A 17935-nucleotide genomic window follows, 5' to 3' on the forward strand; every position below is an offset into this window, starting at 1 on the left:
GGGTGTCAGAGGTGCCTCAGGAGTGCCACAAGGTTCCGTGCTGGGTCCGTTGCTTTTCTTGTCTTTATAAATGATTTGCCTCTCACATAACCTCCAAATAACGTTTGTATGCTGATTGACTGTGTATTATATCATAAAATTTCTGCTTTCAGGACCATTACAGCTTCAAAAATCATTTCTAATTTTAGCTCTTGGTGCTCTACCTGGCAAATGCCCATTAACATCCGTAAAACGGTTGTTATGACTTTCACTAATAAAAAAGTTGTCGCAGTTTCACCTTAAAGGCGAAGCATCAATTGCGATAGCAAACTTGTACAGAGCTATACGGAGTAATGATAGTAGCTTTATCAGCTGTATAAACTTGGACATACCGCAGCACACCGGCAACACGCAGAACTGTTGTCGACGCCGTCGGCCGTTTTGCCCGCGTTCGCACAAAATGCGTGTGGCGTGGTGACTGTTGCCGGAGCCTCGATATAAATAGGCACTTGGTGCCGCAGCTAAACGTCTCCCACCCTTCCCTCCCCCCCCCCCCCCCCCCACGGCATTTCGCGCGTAGGAACAAGGCGCGTTTTGCTCTACATATATGGTGATTGTAAAGGAGGAAAGAGACGCCTACTTCTGCAGCCCTTAAGCGAGCACGGCGCAGAACGCGCGTTTGTTCTCCGCCGTGCGTTCACTCCCCGTGAAAGCGCGCGCCCCTCGCGCCCTTTCACTCGCACATACAGCGTTCGGCGCGCGGCGACGATTTCATCTCCATTGATGTCATACGGAACCTCACGGCGACGGCGACGGCTACGCCGACGGCAGAAATCTGCTTTTGAGTGTCCATATAATTGCTATCGCAATAAAACGACGCCTTCCGTTTTCACTTACAAAGTTAATAATACTCCAATTCAGAGCATTAGTGAATATAAATACCTTGGTCTTGTTTTCACACCAAGTATGTCTTAGTCGAAGCACATAGCTTTAATATCCTCAAAGGCATTGAAAAAATGTCACAGTTTCGCCTAAGGGCGAAGCAATGAATGCGATAGCAACACAGCAATGTCATACGAAGTAAGGTGAGCGGCTTGGTAGCAAACAACACGCAGAACTGTTGTCGACGCCATCGGCGTTTTGCCCGCGTTCGCTCAAATGCGTGCGGCGTTTGGTGACTGTTGCCGGAAGCCTCTGATATAAATAGGCACTGCGTGCCGCAGCTAAACGTCGCCTCCCTTCCCTCCCCCTCCCCACGGCCTCTCGCTCGTCGGAAGAAGGCGCGTTTGCTCTACATACCTGGTGATTGTGAAGGAGAACAGAGACGCCTACTTCTTCAGGCCCTTAAGCGAGCACGGCGCAGAACGCGCGTTTGTTCTCCGCCGTGCGTTCACTCCCCGTGAAAGACGCGCCCCTCGCGCCCTTTCACTCGCACATACAGCGTTCGGCGCGTAGCGCCAACCTTTCCCTTTCCCTCAAGAACCACTTACCGCGGCGACGACTTCTTCTCCAAATGACGTCATACGGAAACCTGCACGCGACGGCGACGGCGACGGCGACGGCGACGCCGACGGCAGAAATCTGCTTTTGAGTGTCCATATAATTGCTATCGCAATAAAGTTAGGCTATCTGCGCCGCACATTGACCACAGCCCCAAGGGACACTCATGTATAAATCGCTAATCCGGCCTATACTAGAGTATGCTTCTCCTGTCTGGAATCCACACAAACAATGCCACATTAATCAGATTGAGGCCATCCAAAAGAAAGCGATCCGCTTCATATGCCATAGGTACGATAGGGATTTTTCACCCTATACAGCGCTTTTATCCCTAGGCCTTACAACCGCTCTCATACCGCCGACGCACGGAATCACTGAAGTTTTTGCATTGCATATTAACTCCTCTTGCCGTATATCTTCAGATAATTATCTACCTGCTGCAAAACCATCTCGTACTAGAAGTTACCGTCACCTGAACATCGCGCCTTATTTTGCCCGTACGGACACTTTTAAATACAGTTTATTTCCCCGCTTAATTGAATACTGGAATTGTTTGCCTGGTCCTATTCGTTCTCTTCCCTTAAACTTATTCGTAGCAGCCAATGAATAGTTTTGATTTGTATTGTTCGTATTGCCTTTATTGTTTATTATTTGTCATTCCTCTGCTTTTCATGCCCACTCCTGCCACGATAGGGCTGCAGTATGTACAAATAATAATAAGAAATAAAAACGAAGTGCGGCGATCAAGGTCATTTGGCAGGGGCATTTTTCGGCTTCTTGCAGGAATAAACGGCAGCGTACGACGCGCTGCTCTCGGCTCTTTAGGTGTATTGTCCTTTACCGTACTTGAAGCCTGGTCTACCGGACAACCAGTTCCTCAGATTTTACACATGCCTCGCAAACTTGTAAAAATGCATCTGTAAGATGCGGCAGCAAACAGTCATGCGCAATCTCATAAATGTTCTTCTTCATTTTATGACTAATTACTGCATGATCGGTTTTTCTGGATGATTTTATGCGGGAAGACGATCACTAGTAGAATAAAGGGGAAAAATAGAAATGTAAGTATTGATAAATGTCGTATATAATAACATCAAACGAAAAACAGAAGGTTCAAGAAACGTAAAACAGTGACAACACTAAACACATCTATTATTTCACTTTGAGTTCCGTCTCTCCGGCTACAACTCTTGTACAAAGTATGTCTTTCTCTCGCCTTGACAGTATTTACTTATTTTTATTATATTTGTTTTTTTTTTCATTTATTATATTTTTTTATTTTCCTCTTTTGTTTCTGTGTGTGTGTGTGTGCGTGCGTGCGTGCGTGCGTGCGTGCGTGTGTTTTCTTCTTTTTTTGCGTGCAGATCTTGGTGGCGGATGCAGGAATATTTCAGCGGCATTAATTTTTTTGGACAGTATACCGTCTTCCCATCTCTCTTCTTGCTGATGAAACTAGCGAAACCTGCAACCTAAAAAAACGGTGCTGCATCTAGTTTGCCGACAACATATAAACACGCTTCTTTATCTTCTGAATTGCGACGCCATCCCGTCTATAACGATTGCACAGCTATGGTGCTATCAGGGCATCTGACCTTACGCCTAAGAGGCACTTCGAAGCCTGTGAGAAGGGAATCGACAAAGATTCGAGAGGAAATTTGCTGCGGCCACGAAGCAAACGTCAGCAGGCGTCGAGAGATACTCGATAAAAATCTCAAGGGCTCTCGAGCGTTCATAGCGCGCACAATACTCTTAATCAAGTGTCCACCGTAGTTCCTTAGTCTTGTAGTGATAAGTGGTAGGTATTTGTTGATCATTTAAATATGATTTATTTTTTCACGTGTAGAAGCCGCTCAAGGTCAAAGCGAGCGCAACGCTCGCAATTTTCGAAGACGATCATCATCAAAAAATATCGGGTAGGCTGTATCGGGGATGCAGACGCAGTAAGGTACCTGAAACGTCTCGTGCAACGTCACGTCACGTCACATTGACACTGCTAATGACGTAAGCCTACGGGCATACAGTTTTTGCCACATTGACACTGCTAATGCTATCGTATTTAAAAAAATGAACGGCAGGAAAAGGGCGACTTTATACTAATTGTCTCAGGACATGGCACGTTGTATTGCCCACAATGTGACGTGCAGTTCCCCCGGTGCATCCTTTGTGTTCGCGCAGCTAGTCCTCTCTCTCTCTCTATCTCTCTCATTTCGTTCTCCCTCCGTTATTCGTCGTCCCTCTTTGTAGGGTAGCAAACCTGATGTAGAGCGTGGGCTATTCTGCACCCCTCACTTTGCCGCTACACTAGCTCCATGTGCCGGCTGAAGCTACGCCAATGCACTGCACACTGTTAGTGCCAGCGTCACCAAAAAGATGTCCGCGGCGAAGCTGGGCAACTGCATACTTGTCAGAAGCGAAAATTCGCACACACTCCACACTCACGCGTTACCTTTAACCGTGTACCGCACTGTACATCTGGTTGACATTCCAGCGTCTCCTTATCTGTCCGTAATTTTCATAGATAATGAAGCCCCCCTGTGAAGTAACACGTTGTGGCAAACACTTAGCCTTCAAGGAGACGAAAAGATAGAAATGCGTGATTTTATCGTTATTTTATTGCGTCAAAATTCTTTGGCAAGTACACCAGCATGTAACGCGAAAAGTGTAATGCTTTGTATCTGCACAAAAAAGCGTAATTAGCCAAGTTAAGACTTCAATCGTTATAATAGGCTAAATGTACATGATTGGTAGCTTTATAAACGATAGGGAACAATTTAAACAAAAATAATGATCTTGTATTTTATATTGCGCTTATATGCACTCAATTATTTGGTTATGAGTGGTTTGCAGTAACCAATGGCCATTGCTTTAAGGAGTGCAGATCACTACACATTCAAACACACGATATACACACATGAAGAAACTCCACTAATTCTCACTTATACAATCTTCAAGCCCTTTTTCTTAGCTCCATAGAGACAATGCTCACATAATCAAAGATGGCGAACCTGAGCTGCCTTCAGGTGTGCATTTTCCATTGCGTGATTTCACTTATTGCCAGGCAACCCGTCCCACTTCTTTATTACCGTCTCATGAGTATTAACGCAAAATCCTTATACGGCTCGTGAGTAGAAAAATCTGCTGTCCAGTGTTATGACACCAAAATTTATGGTGCCACCGCGTGGCACCTTAATTAAGATCGAGTTAATTAAGGCACTCGAACCCACTACCTTTGGTGAGAGTCGAACCCTCGATCTTTGTTGTTAATAAGTCGAAGTTAATTAAGGCACAGTTGATTAAGATAGAGTTAATAAATGCACTCGGACCCACGACCTATGGTGGGCGAAAACAAGTATATTAGGAAGTAACAGCGCATTCGAATGAGATTGTCAAGTAATTTAATTAATGTCTCGTGAGCGCACAGGCTGTCGCCTTCATCCTCTTTAGCGTATGCTAAAGCGACTGTCAACTTTTAAGTGTTTTTGAATATGTGCATTTTTTTGTTGCTAGGCTAAGCAGCCAGACTTTCTGTCCATGAAGAATGTGCTAATTATTTACGACGTACACGAGGCTTGAGGTTAGTACAGATGAAAAAAATAAATCAATCGCATAGTGTTATTCTGCTGTGTCAACATGTTCTTCTATTGTAGGTCGCGTCGTACAATTTCCGAGAATGCAAACCTGGGAAGACAACAGAAATGATGGTTAGGGTTGAGGGTGTCTTAGGGTATTATTTCTGATAACTATAGAGACCAGATTTTTGTATTAAAATGTGGGTTTCAAGCGCCGAAAATAGACATTTAATGCTTTGTTTTAGACAAGACAGGGGCCTACATAGGCACTATAATCTGTTTGCAAACCACGACATTATATATGTATTGATAGTTTGTAGTCCACTTTCACGGCAAGAAACTGACGTAGTGTACACTTGTGAATCCTGAAAGGCAGCAATCATATAGCGAGAATCATCAATTCACATGAGGTTGCTGGGCACACACAAAGTCACTTATTTGTCACTCCGCATATTCAGCCAAGACACTTGATACATTTCTTCTCACACTATGAGCAGTTCGTGTATATTTATCACCAAAACTCCTCGGCCTACAACGGCGCATAATATGGAGCAAGCCCAAAAGCCCAAACTTTGTCAGGAAAGCTATTAAACAGTTACGGGAAGAAGCTAGAAGTCATGCCCAATACACTGATGCCAACAAACGTTCTAGTAAAAAAAATAAACGTGAAGTTTTCAATGTTTACAAACATTTTAAAAATTGTTAGGAACATTAGTACATCATTATAATTTCTAAGTTGCGGGGTTCAAGATTGTGTCGCTTCTCTCTCAGTATAAGCTTGACATGTTGAATCACATGTTAAATCTATGATGCCATCTATTATTTGTAATTGCGTTTCTTTATTGTGCCAATGTACCTTGTAAAACGGTTTTTACTTGCACTAACACAACTTTCATGTACTTGCCCCCTATACTAGCCTCTGGCTATGGGTCTAGACAGATTTTGTGTACTTTTCTGTGATCTAAAAAGAAACAATGAATTGAAGTGAAATGTAGGCTAAAAACTTGCGCTCAGTATCGGCAAAGGTGAACGGAGCATTTTCATATTTTCGTATGTTTGACGGCGTGGTGCCCTCTGAGATTTCTGAGTGTTAGCCTGTAAAAACCTCCAAAATTATTTTGAGCTGGAAAGAAACGCGTTCTTTTTTTTTGTCAGTGACAGGCTCCACGTTTGCATAAACATTTTCGACAGCTGCTGCCAGACATGTGGGATTCAATAAACTTGTGTTATGCAGTGGTAGCTGTATCACGACTCGTTCATTGTTAGCAAGAAGTATTTCATAAACGCTTTTTGTATATCGCAAAGTTTGTTCTTCACAAAGTGTTCTCTTCTTATCACAGGTTTGAACACAGGTGTAGGCACTCCTCACATAAACATTTTGCTGTATTTTAGCGATGAGTTTATTTGTCATTTGTCGCAGAGTTTAGATTAGTCGCCATCGCCTGGTATCTCTGCACAAACACAAAAGGGGAGGCGACGCGAAAAAAGGGGACCTCGTAACTACCGTTGACATCATTTCGAGGGGACTTTTCACGCTTCCACCTAATGCGTGGCGCAATATACACTCAATAGTCTTGGCAAGCCACTGTCTGCAACACATCTTTACAACAATTGCGCGCCTTTCACTCTCAAATCTGCGCCTGCAGTATAACATGAAGTTGCTTGTCCACTGCAGAAGAAATAATTTTTTTTCTGGCATTGTAACCGAGGGTCTGTCAGATGGTCAAAGGCCCCTCAAAGCTCAACTAACATTGACAACGCAAGCGCTTATATGCTAGTTATACATCTTATGTACTCCTAATACCCCAAGCCCAATAGTTGTCATGTTGCTGATATTGCATGAAGACGCCGAAAATAACTAGGGCGTGCTAATGATTATAGTATAATCATTATACCTCGATATAGTATAAACAATATCGACGTCCTAGTTGCGATTGCCTCATTGTCAGTAAGGTAGATGCGTGTCATACTGAGGTGACGCAAATGCTAACCGAATTAAGAAGCAACTAAGAACAACTGGAATAAAAGGTACCTGACATAACATTCAAACTTCCTGTGATTGAATCTGTTGTTCAATCTGTAAAGTGACCTCGGCGTGACGAAGACCTGCCTGGTATAATGAGCAGCTCTGTCAGAAACAAAAATGTAGTAATGAATTGACGACTAGATCAACTGAAGGTATGCCTTGACGTGACACTTCGATCTTCTACGGTTTAGTTGACAGTCTTGGGGCGCAGCCCGAGTGCCATGCTCATGAGTCACTTTCCTGTGTTTTAAATCTGTTGTTTCCTGGTGACAGCATTTCTCGCACACATCCCTTGGGCACGCACGTCTTGTGCGAACCCCCGACAATAATTATAAATTTTGGTTCCTCAAAATTGAAGGAAAGCATCCTTTCTCGGCGTTCTAAATTTCGTGTTAAGGGCATCTCTATCGCTGAAGAATTTCCTGAGCTGCACGCCAATGTCGAAAGTAACTAAGCCCGGGCTCGCGTCAAAAAGCACATGCTGTGCCCGGGCCCGGCCCGGCCCGTGGGCCGGGTAGGGAAGTTTTTTCACGGGCTCGGGCCGGGCTCGGGCACAGCATGTGCTTTTTGACGCGAGCCCGGGCCGGGCTCGGACTTTCTGGTGGTGGGCATGTAACGTGCAGCGAGTTATCCTCGCGCGTCTCGACTCTGAAAAACCTGCTGCCCCGGCGCAGCTGGAAGCTAGCAGAGTTACTCCTGTGTACTTACCTTTCTTTCTTCCGTCGTATTTTGCGCTGTTTGAACAGAATGCAAAAGTCCAGAAGTAGTCGCCTCAAACCAAAGGTTGCCATTGTATTCCTTACTTAAATCAATGTAATGCTTTCGGCGCGGTGCAAACGCGTTCGCGATTTGCTGATTCTTCAAAAGCGAATTGGTAAAACGATGACTGGTAAGATAAGATAATTCGTCACGCGGCTTAAATATGGCACTGCGTCCATCCATGATTGCACGCATGTTCTCAACCGGCCTCCTAGCAGCAGCGCAGTACGCTGCATAATGGAGGAACGAGATTTCTTTCTCCATTTACTCCATCCATGCGCTGCGCTCACGACCGGTCGTGGCTGCGTTTCGGCTATAGTGTACTAGAATACGGTTGAGCGGGACAAGCGGCTGGGGCGGCGCATGCTTTGCAGTGAGGAGCCCGACGTGGAAAAATACTGTGGCGGCGCTGCGATAGAAGTGAATTGGGCTGCATCAAGGTCGCGCTGTTGGAAACTGCAGGCGATACTGCTCGGCAGGGTCATTCGTACTACTTTACTCGCTGGTATTGCGTTCAGACCGCCCAAATGGTGTTCATAACTGCATATGACGTGTATTTATGCCTTAATGATAAATTATTTCATTCTCTTCGATATTTTATTTATGTTTAATGCCGCTAGGTGGTATTTTTCGGGTCGGGTTCGGGCCGGTTTCGAGCCAGGCCGTCCCAGGCTAGGGCCTAAAGTAAAGGGGTGGCGGGCCGGGCCGGGCGGGTAACGTAGATTATTTCTCTAAAAAACACGTGTTCAGCTGACATAGTCATCACGGAAACGTGGCTCTCGCATGGGATCGCAGGCCATGAAATTGTTGAAGGCTAAAATGTCGATAAATGTATTCGTCTTACCGCGGGCAACGCAAACGCGGCGGAGTGCCCCTTTCCTCAGTGCGGTATACCATATACAAGTATTGCCGAGAAATAAGTTTTTCTACAAATTTGAAATTTGTTTGCGCTTGTATAGGCTGTCGATCACAAAGACTTCATCTTTAGTGCCTACTCTCGGTCCCTTAATTCAACTAACGCATTTTTGCAAGGAACTTTCTGACATTTTAGGCGGCTATGCACAGCCGTTTCTTACATCCTATTTTTTCTTAGTGGGTGATTTTAACTTTCCCGGGATTCACTTGTATACCCACCCCACACGTATAAAATGTGGCTCTGTGTGCCTCGAGTTTATTAGCCGAGGTCTTGATTTTAACCTTACCAAACTTCTAACTAAACCAACGAAACGTTTCAGCCGTCCTGCTACCAATTTGGGATTCCTTTTAAGCACAACCCCTTAGCTCGTTACCAGCAATCAACACTTTTTTGGCTTTCCTGTCTTAAGCCAGCCCCAATTAAACGCTTTCTCGGTAACCACTTTCAATCTGTTTCAGCTAACGGTCATGATTCTTCTTTCGCCCCAGTAACCTCGGGGGTGCTCAGGCCTCTGTTTTAGCACCACTACTCTTTCTCATATACATTAACGATCTTCGTACCCAAGTCTCTCCTGTAAAATTGCTTGCTAAAGATTGTGCAATATACCGGAATAACTCTAATCCCTGTAACCGTAGAGCAGTAGAGACTGACCTTGATATTATTTCCCGCTGGTGTTCTCATTGGCTAATGAAACTTTGTATATTATTATTTGGTTTGTAAATATATACACAGCACGGCTGGCAATTGCCACCACAAGGGGCACAACGCCTGCCTACTCTTCAGAAAGGAGGAGACAAACATAGAAATGAGAGAAAGGAAGGAGGGGAGGAAAGAGGAAAGAAAGAGCGAGATGACAAATGTCAAAGAAAAAAAGTACAATATACAGTAGGGCCCGTCCGTGTAGGTTATGCTACTAAAGAATGTAAAGTAAAAGAAAAAGAAAAAGCATGTGCCGAGTGCCATTTCCCGAAAAAGCATTGCTTGCTCTTTATTTATTTTTAATACCTTGCTGGCGTTTCAAATCGCGGAGCGTGCATTGTTTAGAGAGGTGCTTTAATAAATTATAGTGATGAAATGTACTTTATAATTATGTTATATTGAGCTTCATTTTGGATTTGTTCATTTATAGTTTTCTGCTGCAGCATTAGCGCTACTAATGCTTTAAGCAGCACTAATGTCCTCGCTCATTTAAATTTGTCTGCAGGTACTGTAGCAAGAATGGTAACTACCTCGAAAGGTCTGAAGTTGATCATGGTACATGTTATACCGCGAGGCGAAATATCGTTTTCATGGCATGCTTTCGTTTAGCGGTGCACGCAGAAGATTCTGTTTTCTCATTCAACGTATTGGGTTGTGAGTTTATTTGCGCGCAAGAAATTTAGAAGCAAATGCGAACAGTGCTCCTTCCAGCTTTGGAGCGTTCGACCTGCGCAAAACTCCGCTAGTTTGCTTTCCGACGCACGCAGCTAAATTCCATTACGACTGCTTCAGTTAATTTCCAAGTCATGCATTTACACTCATACAAGTGACATTGTCCAAAAGAAAACCCTCACAAACTTTTGGAAACCTGTTGGAAGAAACTCAACTTGGGCCGATTGGTTGTTATTTACTTATGTTGCTATTCACCGCGGTTTGATAATTCCTACGGGTGGCAGGTGCTCCCAAGTCCGGGAATCACCTCGCACACTGCGTACTGTGAGCACGAAGAAGCGCCGGTCATCGTACGTAGACGACCTTATCGCACGTATCAGCCAACTATAAAAAGAAAGGTGCCACCCCGATTCACAAACTGAACTCTGATTTGCTTTTATCCCACGACACACTGACCCGGTAACTTTACAGTTTTTAGCCTCGCTCTCTCAGTGCAGAATATTCGTATTTACCTTTTGAAAGCACGGCAGACATTACTGCCTATATAATATGAGATGCTATATGTGATATACTAGAACACGAGTCTCTGTGCGTAATTGTCAATGAATGTCGAAAACAGTCAAGTATTGTACCTGTAGCAGTGGAACAATGCCGCGAGCAAGTGCTTGCACTTTTCGAAGAAGGTCGCTACGAACGAACACTTTTTTTTTTTTTTTTTGTCTTTAAGTATAGCTGATGAAGCTCGCCCGGCAGGCGGGACGTCTGCAAGCACAGCGCAACCTTTCCCGCACTTTCGTCGCTGAAATCCTTGAGACCGATCAAACTAAGGTGTTCGGCTGCACAAACCCTTTCGGCTTCGACGAAACACCTCAATTCGATGCCACAATCGAGAAACGTGAGCGCGGCCCCAAGCGAGAAGGCCGTCGTCAACCTGGATGTCGTAGCCATCTTTGTTTATTTGGGCTGTGTTGTCAGCGCAAGTAATGGATTCTGGAGTTGATAATAGGCGCAAAAGACCGAAATTGCCTTTTATAGGCACTATGAAGGCAGTGCTAAACCACATGTAAAGCCCCAATTCGCACACATACACCAAAAGGTGGGGCCCTGGCGTGCGGGAACAAGTAAACATTTACACTAGTCCGGGCTCTAGCTATCAACATTCAGAGTTTTACTTTGTCTCCCTCACACAGTGTAGAGGATGCAGGCTGGCTCTACTGCTCATCGTAGTGCGAGTCACGGTATGTATATGGTCGTGAATTGTGGCACAGCGCCTCCTTTGATAGCGTATTAGGTTGGTGTCGGTTTTCCTCTTCGACTCCTTATTCAGTCAATTATCTTTTCCTTCCAATAGGCTTTCCGAGTCTCGCCCGTAATGATCTGACCTACCGAGACTTGACACGAGCACAAATTAATTTTTAACCTTTAGGAATCCCTGCAATCTACCACGCGGCATCTTCATGTTACTAGATCAGCACTAGTCATTGGCGCAGTACATCAAGCGACAGACATTCGTAGCACAGCGATACGCTAAATAATTTTTGCGTAAGGGGTTCGATAGGCCATAGGAAATATTACCATTACTGGGTGGTGGTGTGCGCATATAAGAGCTTGATAATATGTGTATCAGTAGAGATATCCTTAATTGTTTCAGTGCTTTACATTTCCGAGATCGTTGCTGAATTATTTTTGTGCGGTGGAAAAACATTATTGGGTGGTATTGTTGAGACAGTGCTACTTTGAACACCTGGATTCAAACCTGGTGGATGGCATTGCCGTATATTTGATCTTTGCAATTTTGAAGTTCGTCACGTGACAACCTGCGTCACACCCGACTAGAATACGCTACCGCAAATCACATAAAGTGTCCCTCCACACAGGTATCGACAGTCAAAGTTATTTACCCGCCATCTAGTCTGCCAATATGGACTAGTCAATTTCTTCTCAGTTCCGCATCTTCATCGTTATCACTGTTTATCAGCAAGCGGCATTATAGTTATGATAGAAACGGAGTTAGAATTCTGCTTATTGATTCTGCGAGTCTTTTACATTTCGTTAGTGTTTCATCCCATGTGCAAATGAGTGTGCGAACGCCGGTAGCTCCAAATCTGGTTAAGACTGTACCATATCATTTCTTTTTCTGCGTACGTTTCTCTTCTCCTCAGCGTGCCTGTCATTCGAGCTCGTGACCATCGGTCGAAAGTCGACCCTTTGTTGTACACTGACCTTTCCATCGCCGCATTCAGTTCCGTCAACAGCGTATGCGTACTTGAAGAGGTTGCTACCTCTCTTGTAGTAGCATTTCAAGTAACAGTTTTTCGCGCCCCATTCCTGGAAAAGAAATTACGAGAAGTTTATCTCAGTTGTATCGAAATTGGAATGCTTTTTACAGAAGAAAAAAAATAAACATGATTTGTGTTAGTTGAATTGTAAAAAAGAAGGTAATATAGGCCAAACTTTATTGGGCCAAACGATCGAATAAGAATATTCAGCACATATAGCGCCGAATTTTCTACGAACAAGCTTGATAGCTGTCACTGGGCAAACACGTTAGTCGAATGCCGCGCCAACAAAATAAGATTACTAATTGCTATAATCTGCAGATCCCACTGAAATCATGGTGGGAAAAGAGTGCGAACGCTTGGGCATGCACATAACCAATTTAACGATGCGGACGCTGATTGTGGACTTATTTATCGATGAAATGAAAATTGTAGCGAAGTGTTGGAACTCTGAAGTGGGTCGTCCGCTCCAGTGCCTTCTAGTGGGTCGTTTCCTTCGGCTCTCGAGTGCCGCTCGTGCTGAGAGTCCGTGCTTGCGCTTTTTGGACTGTCGCCCTTGCGCTGCTTTAAGTGCCGTCCAATAAACACCCTTATAAATTGGTGGAGAGTGCTGTATACCAACAAAACCCCTCCGAAACCCCTTCCGTGCCCCTGGAGCTTCGATCGCGTGCACTACCATCTGCAAGAGGTACGGGGATCGATACCCAGCACCTCCACCAATTTATAAGGGTTTTTATTGGACGGCAGTTAAAGCAGCGCAAGGGCTACAGTCCAAAAAGCGCAAGCACGGAATCTCAGCACGAGCGGCGCTCGAGAGCCGAAGGAAACGACCCACTAGAAGGCGCTGGAGCGGACGACCCACTTCAGAGTTCCAACGCTTCGCTACAAAAGTATTAAAAGAACAGATAAAAAAGAACTGCTCATTCGCCAGTAAACACAAATTACTGGAGAATATTGATTCAGGCAGCTCGCCTCCCTCCACCCCCCCCCTCCTCCTAAAAAAATAGTTTGTGCTGTTTCTATTATGCATTCATACCAACTTGGCCAGTTTTTAGACTTGCGATTGCATAGAAAGCCTAACAAACAAGTGCACTGGTGTTATGACGCTTAAAAGTAGACTCTCTATATTGCTTAATCAGCGGAACAGTAATCTGCCCAGCACGGGGGATTGCAAATTTCTTCGGTGATGGCTGTGTCGCACGGCATGTATCGGCTGCGTTAGAAGTTTGCGCTGCTACCAGCAAATGAGAGCATTCGTTAATGCGATTAGCCTTCCTTGGGTACTACATGTGTTTTTAGGTATGCCGATATCTGTGTCTAACCTCTTGCATGGTGCACTTCCATGAAAAAAAAAGAAACTTTTAAATTTATTCGGTCAATTCTACAGATCGATTTCAAGTACTATAAAAATCTCTCGCGGCGCAGTTTGTATTCCGCTGGTTGAAATCGGGCGTTCAGAATACATTCACCTAGTTGATTCAGAGCGTCGCGCTTTCAGCATGCCGCTTATTGAAAACGCCGTTCATTCAGAACGCTGACCTATCAACGCATGGAGGGGCTCCCACCTTCAACCTGGGAACGCTACCGAGATACGACAGAAACTTGATCACGTGCGTGACTACCGTCCTTTCTCTGGAAGTACCTTGCACAATGAGTTGGGTAGGCTTTCTCTAGATCTAATCCCGAGAGGGCTCCGCATGGCTGCAAACCAAGTTGGTGCACCGTAGCAACCAGTCCAATCTACCATAATTCTCAATGTTTGCCCACACCGGCGTGCCACACATCTCGGAGGCCACGCGCGGACTTCGCGGGCGCGCTGCTAGATGGCGCAATGTGCATAGAGGGAAGCGCGAGAGAGGAGCTCGGCTGGAGTACACGCCTCATACATGACGCTTTCGACGGTGGCAATAAGGTGCGCCACTATGTAGATTGCTTCACTGCTAATCACATTACGTCGAAATCCAGGGCGAGATGGACACTGTCGTATTTTTTGTGCATTACTGCGATAGCAATTATACGGACCAGGCGCACTACAAGGCACACTGCCGTCGTCGTGCTGTCCCGCTATTGACGGCGCATGCGTGGCTCTCGCGCGTAGGGTTAGAGGGTCTCAGAGATGCGCAGTGGCTTGAAAGCAAAAACGACGAAGCGACACGGAAACATGAAGCCCGGCATTAGTTGTCTTGCGTGCTGCGTAACGCCAACATACCACATCCAAGTATAGTTAAAACCCCGTCCGACGAGTTCGAGCGGAATGCTAAACCTTGCTATTGCTGCCAGTGTTTGGGCCTTCCGGCGGAATAGCCAAACTTTTTAAATATCTTTCCGACAAACCACATGAAGAGGACCAGCATACTCATGGACATCATTATGATTTATATTTATCAGTAAATTGGAGAGAGAGAGAGAGAGAGAAACGTGCTTTAATGAGATGCTGGAGATGTTAGCCTGGCTATTCGCCTGACATGCTACCCAACTGGTTACTCTGCTCCACTAATTTACTTTGTTTACAGAAATCTCCCTAAGAAATGTGCCGTCAATCCGATCATTTTTTGCGGCATTGGCCATTCTTCGTCACGGCTTAGTTTCGGCAAGGTCACCGCCAAGGGCACGCCAAGGGCACGCCAAGGACACCGACAAGGGAACCGCCAACATAGACACCTAAGGATTTCGCCTTAATAGAGAACAAAGCAAATGACAGAAATGGCACAGATTCCATCAAAACTACCGTAAGTCCTTGCGAGATATCAGAACAGGAGGCCCATGCGGTTATGTTCGGCAGACCATCCTTGTGTCTTGTGCGACGATGGTGGAATAAGTGGTCGTATGGTTATACGGACAAAATTTCTTCAATTGGCTCAATGATATATTGCAAACGACAATCGCTATTGTACGTCCAGTCGCAATCTTTCATGGCTGTATCTTGTACAAGAAAACAGCGTTTTTAAAACCCAAGTATTTCACACAAATAAAATAACCTAGTGATGGTTCAGCCAACTAAACGGCTGGTTTCAAAAAAAGTTTGTTCCTCCTCCTGGCCTCACGTGCTGTGATAAATGTGCAGAGATCTTGCACGCAGTGATAAACAAAACGTGAATTCACTTCACCTCATTCCTTTCTGTCCGAGTGATCCATCGACAAAGCACCGGACGGAATAAACCCAATGAGAAAAAAAGTATACTGTACGTTGTGAACTTGTGGCTATGTCTCTAAAGTACAAAATTCGAGGCCTAGCGTTCAGCTACCGGCTCCAAGAGGGTCGAATTTATTCTACATATTTAGTTCAACCGCCGTTTCATAAAAGTAATCATAGAAATGTTTCCGATTCATAAAGCTACATTGGCGCTGTAAGGCGCGACTTAGTGGGACGGTATGGATGAATTTGCTCTTGCTGATGCTATTCAAAGTGCTGCAATATCAAACTGCGTGAGCGTTTAAGCATGTCCGTGTGGCCGGAACCGCCATCGGTAATATTATTCGTAACCGCGCTCAATAAGTAGAACGCAATAGACGCTAAGTTACGCTTGTTATTAATGCGCTAGCATTGATAACATTCTCATGCCTCTAAATACGTCTGGCCCATGGAAAATTACCGTCACTATATATATATATATATATATATATATATATATATATATATATATATATATATATACTACGCCACACCCTATACGCAATCACACGGGCTCTTCCGACAAGCTGTGCAACCGGCAACAGCAACAATATATATATATATATATATATATATATATATATATATATATATATATATATATATATATTGTTGCTGTTGCCGGTTGCACAGCTTGTCGGAAGAGCCCGTGTGATTGCGTATAGGGTGTGGCGTAGTCTGTTGCTACAGCAATCCACTTATTTCCCGAAACAATATACGAGTATATACGTATGTATAGGTTCCTATAGGTGCCTATACATAGGTTATATACGTACCTATGTATAGGTAACTTAAAGTGCGACGTAATGCTGACGCATTTCTCTCGCATTTATTGCTAAGTCGCCACTGAATCTTTAATGCACGTTCGTTATCTCGAGACTGTTGGCGGGTATCTACTTGATGTTTCACGATCGTTGCCAGAGACTTTAAGACACGGCATCCGCATAGCCGGTAGGCTACACGATGGCCTCCCTTATATTTGCTTCACGCTAAAAAAAAATACAGGAGGACAGGCCCCCTGTACTTACCTTGTCAGCTTTTCCGTAGCCGAAATCGTAGTACACTTTCCTGCAGAATGTGTCCCATTTCACCCTGTCTCCTGGGAACAACTTTGAATGTTCACGTCGAAGCTTTTTGTTTATATGGCTCAAACAGGTGTAATTCGGACGGCTGAAACCAAATACAAAAACAACTATTGTCGCCCCATGTCCACGGCTCGCATGTACGTTACGAGGACTCAACAATGGGCAGCTTTGAACCGGACAGGTAGAGGAACAAGTTCGTTTAAATAGCAGATTAGAAAGATTGAATTTCGGTGGCATTACTAGATGTTAGCCGATATTTCTCGTGCGACGAACGTAAATAGGGCTTTTCGCTCTTTCTGGGCGAGCATTTTACCAGTGATCCATAGCATTCTTTGTTCTTCTTTTCGCCTTCAGTCATTGGTTCGGACCGTGGCCTTCGGGATCATAATGACGCGCGCCTGAGCTATCTGTGGGAACACGGTGTGACGGAGGTCGTGCGCCGTAATTATCGCTGCGATCGATTCCTCGGTGCGACGCCTGATAAAAAAATAAGGAAGTGAAATAGGAACGTTTAAAAATACGGGCCGTGATCTTGCATAAAAAGTGTTAAAAAATATTGGCGCTAAGTCTGATGAATAATATACCAAAACATGGTCAGTCGGCGCTTGTCAACTGACTACGCTTTTTCAATCTGGAGACCTCACCCATGAAGTTTATGTAGAGTTAATTCTTCCGAAGGACCGCACTTTCCTTTTTCGCTACTCTATGGAAATAGAAAAGTGCCCATCATGCAATCACCTCAGTTGTTATTCGAAAAAATTAATAACCTCATTCGCAATTTGTAATGATTGTAATGCATTCTTAGCAATAGCTTTCAGAAATATTTCTAGTTGCGCGCAGAATAAAGTATGAAGGAGGTGGGCTTACTTGTAGAAATTCATTATTTCTCTTGCACAGCAACGGGAGAAGGTGTACATTTGAGGAACTTTGAACTCGTAGCTCATCATGTGGCCATCGCTCCAAGGACAGTCCTGTGAGCCTATCATACCCGGAGGCCAGCCTCTTGGCCCGGACCCGTCGTGCATGCATCCTAGTCTGAAAGAAAATGTGAGAAAGAAGATGTTCCCCATTACATTGTGACACAAGGATGAAAGTAACCGTGAAATCTATTAACAGCTGATATTACAAGAGACAGGCAGCGCAGTCAAGTCCCTAACGTTGTTGTCTTCCGACACCAGCTCGTGCCCTTCTTCTTCCACCTTGTTCCCAGCGTTGTAACATATGGCCCTCCGGCGTGGAAGCACCGTCCCGGTGCGTCTTATGTAGATGAAGACTGGTA

General features: G+C 44.7%; 1 protein-coding gene across 4 annotated transcripts in view; it reads right to left on the reverse strand.

Moving 5' to 3' along the window:
• LOC119462162 (venom metalloproteinase antarease-like TserMP_B) overlaps nt 1-17935 on the reverse strand; it is a 129360-nt gene that overhangs the window by 68589 nt on the left and 42836 nt on the right. For 2 of the 4 annotated variants that reach the window (XM_049672459.1, XM_037723507.2), the window contains exons 11-14: nt 17524-17691; nt 16600-16741; nt 12344-12448; nt 5002-5157 (exon numbers count right to left, since the gene is read on the reverse strand). The exons of 1 other annotated variant lie outside the window; for it this stretch is intronic. In XM_049672459.1, coding sequence (XP_049528416.1) covers nt 5092-5157; nt 12344-12448; nt 16600-16741; nt 17524-17691 — 481 coding nt within the window. In that variant the 3' untranslated portion in view covers nt 5002-5091. Of the gene's footprint in view, nt 1-5001; nt 5158-12343; nt 12449-16599; nt 16742-17523; nt 17692-17935 lie in introns of those variants that run through there. One more of the 4 variants, XM_049672457.1, reaches the window with a different exon arrangement.

Source organism: Dermacentor silvarum, chromosome 8 (genome assembly GCF_013339745.2).
Source record: "Dermacentor silvarum isolate Dsil-2018 chromosome 8, BIME_Dsil_1.4, whole genome shotgun sequence".
NCBI lineage: Eukaryota > Metazoa > Arthropoda > Arachnida > Ixodida > Ixodidae > Dermacentor > Dermacentor silvarum.